General features: G+C 42.6%; 2 protein-coding genes across 4 annotated transcripts in view; one reads left to right on the forward strand and one right to left on the reverse strand.

Annotated features, from left to right (window-relative positions):
- hlcs (holocarboxylase synthetase (biotin-(proprionyl-CoA-carboxylase (ATP-hydrolysing)) ligase)) overlaps positions 1-9,185 on the reverse strand; it is a 49,145-nt gene extending 39,960 nt beyond the window's left edge. The window contains exons 1-5 of one of the 3 annotated variants that reach the window (XM_035782071.2): positions 8,769-9,185; positions 8,171-8,317; positions 2,813-2,975; positions 1,417-2,471; positions 1,016-1,198 (exon numbers count right to left, since the gene is read on the reverse strand). In XM_035782071.2, the coding sequence (XP_035637964.1) occupies positions 1,016-1,198; positions 1,417-2,471; positions 2,813-2,975; positions 8,171-8,317; positions 8,769-9,170 (1,950 nt within the window). In that variant the 5' untranslated portion in view covers positions 9,171-9,185. Of the gene's footprint in view, positions 1-1,015; positions 1,199-1,416; positions 2,472-2,812; positions 2,976-8,170; positions 8,318-8,630 lie in introns of all 3 variants that reach the window. The other 2 variants (XM_035782074.2, XM_035782073.2) reach the window with 2 other exon arrangements.
- A 5,572-nt stretch (positions 9,186-14,757) lies between these two features.
- LOC118391672 (protein ripply3-like) lies at positions 14,758-16,260 on the forward strand. The gene is made up of 2 exons (XM_035783179.1): positions 14,758-14,825; positions 15,795-16,260. The coding sequence occupies exons 1-2, from the start codon at positions 14,788-14,790 to the stop codon at positions 16,000-16,002; spliced, it is 246 nt and encodes an 81-aa protein (XP_035639072.1). The 5' UTR covers positions 14,758-14,787; the 3' UTR covers positions 16,003-16,260.
- Positions 16,261-16,503: the final 243 nt, after the last annotated feature.

Raw genomic sequence — 16,503 nt, forward strand, 5'->3', positions numbered from 1 at the left:
TGGGAGTAATAGCATTAATAGCCTCAGCCTGCTAGTAAGCGACTGGGTGCACACAGACTAGTGGCATTTTTTGAACTGTCACCACTGACATCACATAGAGAAACTGCATTGTGCACTGAGCAATAGGGTGTGTGTGTGTGTGTGTGTGTGTGTGTGTGTGTGTGTGTGTGTGTGTGTGTGTGTGTGTGTGTGTGTGTGTGTGTGTGTGTGTGTGTGTGTGTGTGTGTGTGTGTGTGTGTGTGTGTGTGTGTGTGTGTGTGTGAGAGAGAGAGAGAGAGAGACTCGTGTCCATGTCAGGCCTTTTCTTGCCCCCCCCAGACCATAATTGCCTGGGTAAATGTTTATTGTGGCAGCCCTAGTCCACACGCCCCAGACGGGTCTGAACATGTGGAAACCATTTTCATTCTTAATACATGCAAATGTATGTCCAATATATGCAACAGGCTTAGAGCAGGTTTATGTGTCCAGAGGGCCAGTCAAAATAAGTGAGGGCAGGGCTCCACAAGAACACAAACAGTAGAGCTAGAACAGACCTTTGATCAGCAGTCAGCCACACGGCATATCTAGAGAGACTGATGAGCTAACATTGCTAAAGCAATAGGATATTTTTTTTATCCAACTTGAGGACAGGAGTAATGTGAAAACTCTAATAAAAGACAAGAGAGTTGAAGGTTTCCATACCCAATTGTCTGGATATTGTGGGGCAGGCTAGCCATGTTCACACCACAGGCCAACGTAGAAATATAGAATTTGTTACTGATCAAATGTAGGGGGGGGGAAGCCTAGGTCACGTTTGGTCAGGTGCATACACTATATGCAACACACTGACCGATGAAGATAGAAATACCATGAATAGAGCATTTGTGAATCCTTACTCTGTCAGAAGCATCTCTGTTCTACACAATAGATTTCTGAATAAATATCTGCACATTCCAAAAAGCTTGTGCATACTGAACTGGCTGGGAGAGGCCTTAGTTTTAACAGATAGGTAGCAAGGGAGGAGTCGGGTACGTACCTCAGAGGTGGCGAGGAGGTAGACAGGGCTGGCGGGCGGGGCCTGACTCTGCTCACAGCTCAGGCCCAGGGAGGTGATGATCTCCGTCAGGACCTCGTAGCGCCGCGCATTGCTCATCTTCAGCTCGTCAAAACCCTGAGACGACACAATATCTTCAGAATTGGGGGCCGTCTCCAGGTGCACCTGAGGTCAGTGGTGAGAGGGCAAAGGTCAGCTGAAAGGTTAAGTGGTTGTAAAATGCACATTCATCTAAATGAATGAATACTGTATATTAATTGCTAAATAAGTTAGTTAACACGAGCAGCAGCAATATTTTCCATTTAAAGAGCATTTTATTTACAAATCTAGTGCTTTACATGTGAAAGGACATCTTTGACTGATCGAGACAGTGGAGTGCAAACCTGACACAGCACAGCCTCCCCTCGGTCCTCTCCACGCGTCACCCTGACGATGACCATGTCCTTGTCTCCACCATCTCCGTCCCACTTCAGCTCCCCCCAGACTTCCGTCTCTCCAGGGACCCCACCACTCTGCAGCTCCCTGACAAACACACTCCCGCTGGCAAGCACGCTTAGATCCAGCTCTGTGGTATCAGCCTTGGTGAAGCTTAGCCTGCAGATCTGGCTCCTCCTGCTCTTCCTGGGCACCAGGGCCAGCCCCGTTGGGCAGAGGGTGGAGGAGAGCCCCAGGACCCTGCCACCCTGCTCCAGGTATGCAAGGAAACGGGCCTGGAGCTGGGGGGTAAGGGGTTCGTCTGAGGCCAGCACTAGCAGGGTGGCACTCTCCAGCCAGGGTTCACTGAGGGCTTGCTGGGGCCTCAGAGGGTACACCGTGTAGCTGTCCATGTCGATGCACTCGCCCAGCAGCGAACGCACCCTCTGGAACTTCTCCTGGCAGCCACCCGTGAACACCAGCACGTTGGGGGGCTTCCCGGTAACATTGACCCGCCGGCTTTGACCAACAAAGCTCTCTGCCTCATCCTCCTCAAACTCGTCCAGAGTCTCGTCCCCGCTGTCCGTGCACGTGGCGTAGTCGTCGGGAAGGTCAGGGATGTTGTCGACCGAGGCGTACTTGACGGAGAGGATGGTGCTGTTCTCCAGCTCCAGGCACTCGTGGCAGCTGGAGAGGTGGAGGTGGCGGCCGTGGCCCTCCATGTGCTGGTGGTTGATGCCAAGTGAGTTGTCCCCGCTGTCCACCCCAGGGCTGGCTCCTCGTAGGTGCTCGGAGCCTCGTCTTTCCACTAAAGCTCTCTGGATCTCTGGCGGTTGGAGAAGGCTGCACTTCCTATTTTGTGTTAGCTGGAGGTCGCCTCTCACTGAGAGTAGCTCACACTCGCAGGGAGAAGGCTCAGAGAGTATGATCTCAGTCTGTTTTTTGAGGGAGAGGGAAGTGATGTGCTTTTCCAACTTTCCTTTCTCCAGAAGTTCTTTGAACGCAGATTCTCGGAGCAGGACAGCTGGGGAAATTAGTACAAAGGGCAATATTTGAATTGCAAAATATGTCCCTCTCTCAGTTTTAAGCAATGTGAAAAAATGTCACAATAGACTTGGAAAACTGATTTGTATCATGTGTTTGGATATAGCCTAGCTAAGTGAAGTTCTGAGATGGCATTGGCCAAGAACTGAAACTTATCTGCTGTTAGGAAACAAATGGCCTCTTTTTAAAAATAGACTTAAAAATACTAACATTTTTATTTTAAATATCCTAGGTTTACAATAAAGTTGAGGATAGGTATAAAACTGTATATACACACACGAGATGAGAAACCATTGACATTTTTGCAATAATGACACTCACAGACTATCTTTGAAGGCACTAGTCCATTGTCCAGCTGAAGGCGATCTTCCATAAACGCCACCCCAAGGCGGCTGAAGTTGTCAACGCTGGCCTGAGCCACGGCCCTGAACGGATGCAATGGGCTACAGGCCAGAGGGAGACAGTAGTCTGACCACTTCAGCACCTAGACAACACAGCATAGTACACAGGTCAGTAGGATTTAACTGTTAGTGGACGGTGGAAGGAAAAGAGGATCATATCAGACTTAGTTTTCTAGATTAGTTGGGATCGGGATTAGTTCAATAATCAACAGAACATAGATACTGATAATGCACTAAGCAAAATCTACTTGCTGCCCGAGAGTAAAATAACAATGTGTGTGTTTAAAGGGACCTTTTGGCTCCAGGATCTTAACATGGCATCTCAAGTGTCAGTTGACCCTCCATATTAAAGACCTGCTTTTTAAAGCATGACTTCCAAAAGGCCAGAGTCTTTCTCTTCCCTTGAGCCTTTTGAAGGAAAACAGCCCAATCGAACACAGTGGGGTTTCACTTCCCAGTGCAGCCCCACCCACACGTGAGGAACAATGGAGCGGAAGTAAACACTCAGAAGGAAAGAAAGTGACCTGTCTAAGGTTCAAATCCTCTGTCCAGTCAGCAAAAGAGAGCATCCCCCCCGAACTATACAAGCATAGTTTTCAAAAACCCGACCCTAGGCAACAGTAACTGGTGCAGGGGTCTACAACCAGTCGATCGCAAGCTACCAGTAGCTCATAGCCCACCTATGAGTAGCTCGCCACACAATTCTAAAAGTATGTGCAATTTTCACGTGTTTCACCGCAAACTGTCATAAAGAAATCTCACAAGCATCCAACACCACAAGCTACTATCTAATAAACGCAACAGTGACATTATCCCACCACACCTGGTTAAGCACCACTGGCTTAAAAGCCAAACACAATATCTGCCAATGAATTTCCAGCAATATTGCCCGTCTGTCTGTGTAGTGCACGCGTTTGTCTATCACTCTATGTGTAGCCACGTTGATGTGATAACCGTCTTGTGGGTTGATTGAAATACTTTCCCCAAAACTTTCTCAATTAAAATGTTAACTGCAAAGTAGACTTACCTGGCAGAAGTAAATCATTTGCATCTATGATTTACAAACTTTGCTATGAAACAAGCAGCAAAACATTAGACTGCACATTCCTCACTTGCTAGTGAACAAAAACATAAATGCAACATGTAAAGTGTTGGTCTCATGATTCATGAAATTAAACATCCCAGAAATGTTCCATAAGCACAACTGAAGAATTTCTGCACAAACTGTCAGAAACCGTCTCAGGGAAACTCATCTGTGTGCTGGTCATCCACACCAGGGTCTTGACCTGACTGCAGTTCGGCATTGGCACGGACTTCAGTGGGAAAATTCTCTCCTTCGATGGCCACTGGCATAGAAGTGTGCTCTTCATGGATGAATCACAGTTTCAACTGTAAGAGGCAGATGGCAGATAGCGTGTATGGAGTCGTGTGGGCGAGCGCTTGCTGATGTCAACGTTGTGAACAGAGTGCCCCATTTTATTGATGGCAATTTGAATGCACAGAGATACCATGAGATCCTGAGGCCCATTGTCATGCCCTTCATCCACCGCCATCACCTCATGTTTCAGCATGATAATTAGAGGTCGGCCGATTAATTAGGGCCGATTTCAAGTTTCCATAACAATCGGAAATCTGTATTTTTGGACACCGATTTTGCCTATTTTTAAAATGATTTTTTACAACTTTATTTAATGAGGCAAGTCAGTTAAGAACACATTCTTATTTTCAATGACGGCCTAGGAACGGTGGGTTAACTGCCCTGTTCAGGGGCAGAACGACAGATTTTTTACCTTGTCAGCTCAGGGATTCAATCTTGCAACCTTACGGTTAACTAGTCCAACGCTCTAACCACCTTCCTGACGAGGAGTCTGCCTGTTACGCGAATGCAGTAAGAAGCCAAGGTAAGTTGCTAGCTAGCATTAAGCTTATCTTATAAAAAACAATCAATCATAATCACTAGTTATAACTACACATGGTTGAAGATATTACTAGTTTATCTAGCGTGTCCTGCATTGCATATAATCGATGCGGTGCACATTCGCGAAAAAGGAATGTCGTTGCTCCAACGTGTACCTAACCATAAACATCAATGACCTTCTTAAAATAAATACACAGAAGTATATATTTTAAAACCTGCATATTAAGCTAAAAGAAATGTTAGCAGGCAATATTAACCAGGTGAAATTGTGTCACTTCTCTTGCGTTCATTGCACGCAGAGTCAGGGTATATGCAACAGTTTGGGCCGCCTGGCTCATTGCGAAATAATTTGCCAGAATTTTACGTAATTATGACATAACATTGAAGGTTGTGCAATGTAACAGCAATATTTAGACTTAGGGATGCCATCCGTTAGAAAAAATACGGAACGGTTCCGTATTTCACTGAAAGAATAAACGTTTTGTTTTCAAAATTATAGTTTCCGGATTCGACCATATTAATGACCTACGGCTCGTATTTCTGTGTGTTACTATGTTAGAATTAAGTCTAAGATTTGATAGAGCAGTCTGACTGAGCGATGGTAGGCAACAGCAGGCTCGTAAGCATTCATTCAAACAGCACTTTTGTGCGTTTTGCCAGCAGCTCTTCGCAATGCTTCAAGCATTGCGCTGTTTATAACTTCAAGCCTATCAACTCTCGAGATTAGGCTGGTGTAACCGATGTGAAATGGCTACCTAATTAGCGGGGTGCGCACTAATAGCGTTTCAAACGTCACTCGCTCTGAGATTTGGAGTGGTTGTTCCCCTTGCTCTGCATGGGTAACGGTGCTTCGAGGGTGGCTGTTGTCGATGTGTTCCTGGTTCAAGCCCAGGTAGCGGCGAGGAGAGGGATAGAAGCTATACTGTTACACTGGCAATACTAAAGTGACTATAAGAACATACAATAGTCAAAGGTATATGAAATACAAATCATATAGAGAGAAATAGTCCTATAATTCCTATAATAATTACAACCTAAAACTTCTTACCTGGGAATATTGAAGACTCATGTTAAAAGGAACCACCAGCTTTCATATGTTCTCATGTTCTGAGCAAGGAACTTAAGCATTAGCTTTCTTACATGGCACATATTGCACTTTTACTTTCTTCTCCAACACTTTGTTTGTGCATTATTTAAACCAAATTGAACATGTTTCATTATTTATTTGAGGCTAAATTGATTTTATTTATGTATTATATTAAGTTAAAATAAGTGTTCATTCAGTATTGTTGTAATTGTCATTATTACAAATAAATGTCAAAAAAATTAAATTAAAATTTTAAAAACCGTCCGATTAATCAGTATAGTCTTTTTTTGGCCCTCCAATAATCTGCATCGGTATCGGAAAATCATAATCGGTCGACCTCTAATGATAATGCACGGCCCCATGCCGCAAAGATCTGTACACAATTCCTGGAAGCTGAAAATGTCTCAGTTCTTCCATGGCCTGTATACTCACCAGACATGTCAACCATTGTGCATGTCTGGGATGCTTTGGATCGACGTGTACGACGAGTGTGTTCCAGTTCCAGGCCAATATCCAGAAACTTTGCACAGCCGTTGAAGAGGAGTGATACAACATTCCACAGGCCACAATCCACCATCTAATCAACTATATGCCAAAGAGATGTGTCACACTGCATGAGGGGAAACAAATGGTGTTCACACCAGATACTGACTGGTTTTCTGATCCACGCCACTACCTTTAAGGTATCTGTGACCTATCCCCACCCATTACATTTTTACTTGTTGCATTTATATGTTTGTTCAGTGTTAGTTTTGTCACATACAGTGCCTTGCAAATGTATTCATCCACCTTGGCGTTTTTCCTATTTTGTTGCATTACAACCTGTAATTTAAATGGATTTTTATTTGGATTTTATGTAATGAACATAAACAAAATAGTCCAAATTGGTGAAGTGAAATTGTTTAAAAAAAATAACAAACGGAAAGGTGGTGTGCGCATATGTATTCACATCCTTTGCTATGAAGCCCCTAAATAAGATCTGGTGCAACCAATTAACTTCAGAAGTCACATAATTAGTTAAATAAAGTCCACCTGTGTGCAATCTAGTCACATGATCTGTCACATGATCCGAGTAGATATACACCTGTTCTGAAAGGCTCCAGAGTCTGCAACACCATGAAGACCAAGGAGCTCTCCAAACAGGTCAAGAAATATTCAAAACTTTGAACATCCCATGGAGCACCATTAAATCCCTTATTTAAAAAATGGAAAGAAAATGGCACCACGACAAACCTGCCAAGAGGGCCCCCCACCAAACTCACAGACAAGGCAAGGATGACATTAATCAGAGGCAACAAAGAGACTGAAGATGACCCTGAAGGAGTTGCAAAGCTCCACAGCGGAGATTGGAGTATCTGTCTAAAGGACCACTTTAAGCCGTACACTCCACAGAGCTGGGCTTTATGGAAGAGTGGCCAGAAAAAGCCATTCCTTAAAAAAAACACGTTTGGTGTTCGGCAAAAGGCATGTGGGAGACTGCCCAAACATATGGAAGAAGGTATTCTGGTCAGACGACACTAAAACTGAGCTTTTTGGCCATCAAGGAATACGCTGTCTGGCGCAAACCCAACACCTCATCACCCCAAGAACACCATCCCCAGAGTGAAGCATGGTGGTGGCAGCATCATGTTGTGGGGATGTCAAATTCTTGAGGGAAACCTGTTTGTCTTCCAGAGGTTTGAGACCGGGAAAGAGGTTCACCTTCCAACAGGACAATGACCCTAAGTATATTGCTAAAGCAACACTTGAGTGGTATAAGGAAAAGCCTTTAAATGTCTTTGAGTGGCCTAGTCAAAGCCCAGACCTCAATACAATTGAGAATCTGTGGTATGACTTAAAGATTGCTGTACACCAGCGAACCCATCCAACTTGAAGGAGCTGGAGCAGTTTTGCCTTGAAGAATGGGCAAAAATCCCAGTGGCTAGATGTGCCAAGCTTATTGAGACATACCCCAAGATGCTTGCAGCTGTAATTTCTGCAAAGGGGGGGCTGTACAAAGTTTTGGGGGGTAGTTATGAATAGTTATGCGCACTCAAGTCATGTTTGTTTTCTTGTCTTATTTCACAAGATATTTTGCATCTTCAAAGTGGTAGGCATGTTGTGCAAATCAAATGATAACCCCCCATTTTTTAAAATTTTATTCCAGGTTGTAAGGCAACAAAATAGGAAAAATGCGAAGTGGGTGAATACTTTCGCGAGCCACTGTAAATGCTTGACAGTCTACAAAACTGACAGTTTCTTTGCTTCTCGATAAATATACTTGTGATCCATACTTTTTTATTTTCTGTAGTGTGATGAGCCTGGCTGCCCACTCTTTGTCCTGATGTAGCCTCTATGATGAAAGAAATGTTCTCTATCCGTGGGCCACAACTCAGAGAGGACCCCCACAAAAGAGTCCACTTGCTGAGGTCCTCACATGCCTAGGAACAATAATACAGACAACATATACACTGATCTACAGTATGGACACTGATGGTATGGATAGATATTAAGGCATGTTTTAGAAAGTTAGAATGATCGTTAGACATATACGAAACTATGTCAAATAACTAACATATCATGTAAGTTAATGTGCACCAGAAATATATAACAAATTCACATCAAAATTGAATGGTTTTTGACGGATTAGCTATTCACCTCACAGCATGCATAAACTGATAGCTAATAACGGAGGAGGCCTATTTCACATTTCGTGCTCTGAATGGAACTGAGCAGCAGAATGCGTAACGTTACCTTCACGCCTGTCATTTAGCTGGCAAGCTGATCTTGCCCATTCATTGATAGCGGAGTAGCTTATGTTTTTTGACAAGTGAAGGCCTCGGATGGTAGCTAACATACTAGCTAGCTAGCTAGATCAAACAAACGTGTCACCTGAGGTTCGGTTATGTAAATAGCCTTGTCGCCCAACTTGAGAAAAACGTCCTCCTCGGGCAGAGGTGGACTGAGCTGCTTATTGACACTTTGCAGGCAGGTTGGTTGTCCTTTCTGAAGTCGAGGCTTCCCCAGCGGATTCAAGGCACAGAATGTGAAGCTAACGTTACTTGCATTGGTTTTGCTCCCCCCGCACAATTTGTGCAGGGTGCTCCGAATTACCACTGTGTAGCACTTTTGAAAGCGCACCCAAAGGTAGACGTAGCACAACGTTATTAGCATTTTCTTTACATTTGGAAAGCCGTTTTTGAGCCCATATGGTATGGCCTCTCTGCTCAGATTTGACCCGACCGTGGCTTCCCTGTTGTTGACAGAATGGCTCTTCCCACTACAAATCGTCATTACGCATGCTCACAGTCTGTGCAGGCGAGTGGCACAGTTTCTAAACCCAGAGGCACAACCTCGCGAGACTTCCGAGAACAAGACTTGCAAACAGACTAAACAGACCAGCCTGGGGTTCTGGGGTTTGAGAAGTGAACACATCTTCTTTAGTTATTCATTTTCTCTCAAATTAAAAGCATATCCTAGATTCAAACCAATGTTTTAAGTATATGAGCTTGTTATTACTCCAACCAAATGAAAACGAATTCATTAGGCCTTAATCTATGGATTACATGACTGAGAATACAGATATGCATATGTTGGTCACAGATACAGAGCATTTGGAAAATATTCAGACCCCTTGACCTTTTCCAAATTTTGTTATGTTACAGCCTTATTCTAAAATGCATAAAATAGTTGTTTGCCCTCATCAATCTACATGATTTTAGATTTTTTTGCAAATGTATAAAAAAAAATACAACTGAAATATTACAATTACTTAAGTATTAAGACCTTAAATAAAGGTTCAATTAAAATAATGCGGATGCGATTAAAATAATTGAGAAAACATGTGATGCTAGGGAACATATGTTAGTGTTAAAAAGGTGGATTTTGTGGAGTTCATTGCTATAGTTAAACTGTACGGCACGTCTCAAAGAAATCTAAGAAACTGGACATTATTGTGGCGGCGGCAGAAAGGTTTTTGTGACTTAAGGATTTTACATTTGAAGACCTGCAAGGGCCCTGAAAGACCTGACCTTTCAGGTTCCCCTTGAGCCTGTGTCAAATCTGTTTTATTTATTTTTTAACAGAAAAGTAGTTTATTTGTATTTTTTTGTATTTTATTCCAACCTGCACATTAGGTGGCGGAAAGCACATTAAATTGTGCGATCGTAAATATACCATAGTAGAAGTAGTTTTTGGTGTGGTAGAAGTTAGATATATATTTAGTTTTGAATTTTATTTTCATGGTAGTACAGAATTGGGCAAATCATGATTGATCATACATTCCAGCACAGTAGATCCCGGCATTCACTTAAACGATTGTTTGCAGACTGCCATGATATCGTAGAAGTATTCAGGCCTGGAAATTTAGCGGAGAATGTCTCTGGGGACTGGTCCCCTATGCAAGTTTCCATGTCTAGTCTGTTTGAGTGTTTGCTGTGATCGCAATGGACCAGTGTCTGCGGAATGCAAATTCTTACTGGCGAATTCGAGTGAGGAAGTGGGTGGCTGCGCTGACGACGAACTGGAGCTAAAATTGTGATCCAAGAGCAGAGGACCAAGAGAGGCATTGGAACAACACACATCTAGGAGCTTTAGCTCCTCTAAGTAAGGGGTGTGATTCTTTCTGTGTTCCCCTTACAGGCTGACTTCACCGGTCACATCGCATGCGCAAGCGTTGCATAAGTAGATGTAGAAATCTAAATATTATTCAATAATTGCACTCACACTGCTCGCGTGCGCCAATGAGCGTCTGCGTTGCCAAGGGCTAAAATAGAAGTCAGTTCTATTTCTGACGCAGATCGCGCAGCAAGTCCTGCCTCTCCCATCTCCTCATTGGTTTATAGAAGCAGGTACGCACATGCCATCTCCTCATTGGTTATACCCACGTAGGTGACTGAAAGACGAACCAGGTCAGTGGGGGTAATGCACCTAATTTATGAAAGTTGCCAATCACAATATAAAGTCAAGAGAAGAAAAAGCCTAGGAAGAGTGATGACTAGACGATTCGTTTGATGGTTTTATGTGTGGATTAATTGTCAGAGTAGAGGACCTTGTGCATTTCAGGTAAAATAACAACTCAATGTTTATATCCCAGGACAAATTAGCTAGCAAATGAAAGCTAGCCAAATAGGACAACTTAGTTAGCAAGTGTAAGCTAGCTAAATTGCCATAAATGTTTAATGCTTTTTGGCCTGTCCCCAAAATAATGTAATTGGTTCAGAGTTTGTTTTGATATTTTAATCTGCGTGTCGTTATCGCATTTGGTGTGGTGGGCCAAAATAAATGTATGCGTGATGGCGCAGGTGCGCAGCCGGTTTGGGTTCCGTGTCAGACCGGGCGATTCCAGGACAGGGAGCTGTGCGGATCTGGATATCATCATACAGAGGTTTATTTTGTAGGACTATTCTTCTCGTCGGGCCCTAGAAATCGAGAACCTATCCCCACCCTGTTGTCTTGTCTGTCCTCCCTATTTTGTCCTACTGTAGAACGTCCATTAGAGGGGTTGGCAGATTAGAGCAGGGCCAAGGGTGGGTCCCATATTGTGTACAGCTCCAGAGTGGGATTGTAGTGCCTTTCACCATATTGTTTGCAGTGCCTTCCCTTAGAATAACTATCATGTTGCAGTGCCATATAATACTTCAGTGGTGTGAGATTTGCAGTGACATATCAAAATAATTCCGTGTGCAGCTGATCTTTTGCATGGCCGATATACCTGAGAGAGTCAGGGGGAGGGTAACCTACCTGAGGGGAGGCCTTATTGTCTTGACACAGTCCGGGAAATCGTGCAGTCTGCTGTGGGAGGTGGGGAAACGGGGTCCGATCCATGGTAACCCATGAAATTTAAAATAAACTTGGTTGTGTGCTGGAAAACACGAAATCCTGTGTTGGGTGGCGAGAAAAGGGGTTCACACTAAACTGTGACAGACGTACTGTGAAATTCTCTAAAATTATGTTGGAGGTGGCTTATGATAAAAATATTAACATTTCAATTCTAAGACAACAGTTCTGGTGGACATTCCTTCAGTCAGCATGCCAATTGCATGCTCCCTCAACATGAGATATCTGTGGCATGGTGTGGTGTGACAAAACTACACATTTTATAGTGTCCTTTTATTGTCCCCCAGCACAAGGTGCACCTCTGTAATGATCATGCTTTTTAATCAGCTTCTTGATATGACACACCTGTCAGGCAGATGGATAGTCTTGGCAAAGGCAACATGCTCACTAACTGATATGTAAACAAAATTGTGCAGAAAATTTGAGAAGACTTTTGTGATAATAGAAAATGTCTGATCTTATTTCGGCTCATGAAACATGGGACCAACATTTTACATGTTGCGTTTTATATTTTTGTTCAGTGCAAATACATGCAGCTTATCTTCTGTCATTAGCCTAGTCCGTATGTTTTCCTAGAAGACTAAATAAACCCTTACTCACCAGAATGTTATAAATCAATAGAATGAATGCTTGACATCGGTAAGGTTTTCTGTAATCTCTGCTTTTGTGGAGCAAAGACGTTTACGTACCGAGGAGAAAATGCAATCAAAAACTGGAAAGATTTTCTGATCAAAATGTCCAAATGACATCAGTTTGACTTGTTGTAAAGAAATAAAAAGCTGTGAAAACGACCCAACATTTTGTGCTGCCTGTGCCCAATGTTTGTAACATGTTTTGTGCTGCTGCTATATGTTGCTACTGTACCATGTTGTCATGTTGTCTTGCCGCCATGCTATGTTGTCTTAGGTCTCTCTCTTTATGTAGGGTTGTGGTGTCTCTTGTCGTGATGTATGTTCTGTCCTATAATTGTATTTTTAATCCCAGCCCCCGTCTCCGCACGTGGCCTTTTGGTAGGCCGCCATTGTAAAAATAACTTGTTGTTAACTGACTTGCCTTAAAATAAATATTGTTTGATAAGATTTCAGTTCAGCTTGGATGCATAGCCTATTTTATGTGGTTTAAATACTGATTTTATGATGCTGATAGCGCCTCTACAGACTGTATCTAACTGTGCATTCCCATTCTCTCAAGATGCTGAAAGAAAGACATCTTTCTCCACTCCTCTTCCCGAGTCAAAATTTAGCCTACATTTCGATAAATTTACTGCAAAAAATGCTTAATTTTGCAGGAGTTAATATTAAGGCCGTGTGAGGTTATAGACCTTCAGTCAGTGTCCAGATTTCAGTTTCCATTGAACCCATCTGAACTGTAGTTCCCTTGATGTTCCATAAGCCTATTTGAAGTCCAGTCTTGTGACTGTCAACTTTGTATAGTGCCTCATATCACAACATTGCACACACTGCTATCATCCTCTTTTACCACTTCACCAAACCTTTCCCAAACATTACTTTTCTGGCCGTCCCTTGTCTTTATTTTCAAGTCAACATATCGCAGCTTTTCTCTTATTGAAATAAACCAAGACATTGTCCTTCTTGCCTGCATTTATACGGAGACTTGATTACACACAGGTGGATTGTATTTATCATCATTAGTCATTTAGGTCAACATTGGATCATTCAGAGATCCTCACTGAACTTCTGGAGAGAGTTTGCTGCACTGAAAGTAAAGGGGCTGAATAATTTTGCACGCCCAATTTTTCAGTTTTTGATTTGTTAAAAAAGTTTGAAATATCCAATAAATGTCGTTCTACTTCATGATTGTGTCCCACTTGTTGTTGATTCTTCACAAAAAAATACAGTTTTATATCTTTATGTTTGAAGCATGAAATGTGGCAAAAGGTCGCAAAGTTCAAGGGGGCCGAATAATTTCGCAAGGCACTGTAACCTCGGGGACTACGGGTCATGAGTCAACCCACCCATCACTAGTGCAGACATACTGTATATACAGTCATTGGTGCAGACTGCAGCACAAACTTTCACTGTGCGAGGCCGAGGCCATGTGAGAGAAAGAATTTGAAACACTCAGGGAAAGAAAAACTTCAATATCTATTAGGAGAACATAATGTGAGAGGCTATTTGCATATCCCTTAACTCACCAAATGTTATGCAAATTCTTATACAGTTTCTTCCTTAAATGAGAATTAAACTAATTATATTCCATTTAATCTAAATGTACCCAGTACAAATGCATATTACCAGTAAACTTACCAAGAACTATAGGATAGGTCTATAAAATAAATGGAAGGACAGCCAGGGCCTTAAAGTTCCATAACAACATGAAAAAGATTACAAAAAATATTGTTTATCTGAATAACTAACTTTTCATGATCCATCTTTGAAAAGCTTCAATTCAGTGGAGGAAGGGGACCTGCAATTTGACAGCCGAAGACAGATCTCAAAGACTCCCCCCACCCAAATCCACTTTTGTTTATTCAAGTGAACAGTCAAGATGGGAAAGCCTTGATAAACAGCTTACCTGACCGTGTCCCTCAGTCTAGGAGTTTGCAGGTAGTGAGTCAGTCAAAGACAGAAGATGCTCCCTCTTGGTCAGGATATGCAGTTGCCGTTGCTCGCAGTGAAATACAAATTAATGAGATGCATGGGAAGATACAGGGAGTCTGAAGAGCCACTCCTAAGGTATGAATGTTATATTTAGTTTCGAATATGGAAATAAAAACCAGTTCAATAAACAAATTTCTACTTTTGCAGTTTTCCAGTGATATGGAGACCATGGATTCCCTGTCATAGAGAAACTGGATGTCTAGAAAAAGTAAGGACATTATGCAATTACTTTAGGCCTACTATTAGATTATGAAGTAATTCAATTTGATCCAACCTATCATCACAAGAAACCTGTAACCTAGTTAACAAGATTATTCAATACTTTACTGACACAGGTCCTTAGAAATGCTGTATTTGGTATTGTATAGGCTTATTAATTTAAGTTGAAAATGAACATGCCTACTTGTCCTGTTTAGTTTGTCCAAGGGAATGTGTCATCAAGAACCAGACAGATGTCCAAAGGTGCCCATGGATTCCAGCACCCTGTCAGGTATGTAGACTGTTAGCAGTTGAGAGAAGATAGTATATTGGAATTGTTACTACATTTAGACTAATTTGGGGAAAATACCTGTGTTGTGAATACATTTTATGATTTGATGTTATTACTTTCATGAAGACCATTTTTGTACATTTACATTACATTTAAGTCATTTAGCAGACGCTCTTATCCAGAGCGACTTACAAATTGGTGCATTCACCTTATGACATCCAGTGGAACAGCCACTTTACAATAGTGCATCTAAATCTTTTAAGGGGGGTGAGAAGGATTACTTATCCTATCCTAGGTATTCCTTAAAGAGGTGGGGTTTCAGGTGTCTCCGGAAGGTGGTGATTGACTCCGCTGTCCTGGCGTCGTGAGGGAGTTTGTTCCACCATTGGGGGGCCAGAGCAGCGAACAGTTTTGACTGGGCTGAGCGGGAACTGTACTTCCTCAGTGGTAGGGAGGCGAGCAGGCCAGAGGTGGATGAACGCAGTGCCCTTGTTTGGGTGTAGGGCCTGATCAGAGCCTGGAGGTACTGAGGTGCCGTTCCCCTCACAGCTCCGTAGGCAAGCACCATGGTCTTGTAGCGGATGCGAGCTTCAACTGGAAGCCAGTTGACCTCTGACCAAGTGACCTCTTACCTCTCATCATGCTGTGCCCTGTATGTAGCCAGTTCAGTTGCGGGAGGGGTTCACCGACACAGCTGATATAACCTAGAGGATTTAGGGAGGAGAGGGATGAAGTGAAGGTGCGACTTATTGAGAAAATAAGGTAGTTTAAAGAGACAGCATTCAACAGGAATCTGTATGTGGCCTCACCTGGTGTCCACTAGTACTTTATACCGAAAAACATGCAGACACACGAGAACAAACAATATAGCGTAGTTATATACAATATTGTATACCGATATGCTAATTTCTTTGAATAGTAAAACACAGATGTATTTTTAAATACTTAATACAGTAATCTGATCCGTAGGCTCTTCATGCCCAAGTCCAGGACTGAGGAATATGTGTCTCATTTGGGGAAGAAGGTCTTGGACAGTTTCCCTGTCCAAGCCACTCTCCACTTCTACAACGATGACTCCAGCTCTGAGGATGATGAAGATATGGAGGAAGAGCTGGAGGTTCATTCACACAGTTTGGATCACAGGTCCCATCCACTCATAGAGAATTCAGAGAGGTAGCTAAGTCTTTACTGTTTTGGAAACAAGCAGGTGTGATTAGACAAAGGAGAAGGACAGTGCAGCAGGTCACAGGAGACACGTTACTTCCATGGTGAGTGTCCAGTAGGACCCAAGGTGTTCACCTGAAACAGCCGGGAAGGGCCAGGTCACTGGCTGCATGTGGCCTCACTGAGGTGATTTTGTTTACACCAGTTCAGCGTCAACACACCTTTAAACTGGATATGGCCATTTCCCTTGACAACGTCCTATGTTCTCAGGACCTTGTCACGCAAACTCAAGTTGGCTTTGTGCTGGTCCCTTCTTTTTGTTTGTAGTGAAACATTTTCTATGCTTTCTATGTTTTGTATTTATAATATTTTTTTATGTGTGTATGACAAAGTGTGTGTAATACATTACTGGACGTATGAGTTACTGTGTAGATGGTTTGTTGGTTGAAATGTAAATAATGTATGTGCATATAATTGAATATTACTGTTATGGGCTTAGCTAGTGAGTGAATAT

This window comes from Oncorhynchus keta, chromosome 12 (genome assembly GCF_023373465.1).
Source record: "Oncorhynchus keta strain PuntledgeMale-10-30-2019 chromosome 12, Oket_V2, whole genome shotgun sequence".
Classification (NCBI taxonomy): Eukaryota; Metazoa; Chordata; class Actinopteri; order Salmoniformes; family Salmonidae; genus Oncorhynchus; species Oncorhynchus keta.

Coding starts and splice junctions, on each gene's coding strand:
- LOC118391672 (XM_035783179.1), top strand. CDS start 14,788: ATGTCCAAAGGTGCCCATGGATTCCAGCACCCTGTCAG. Junction 14,826..15,794: donor GGATTCCAGCACCCTGTCAG/GTATGTAGACTG, acceptor TCTGATCCGTAG/GCTCTTCATGCCCAAGTCCA.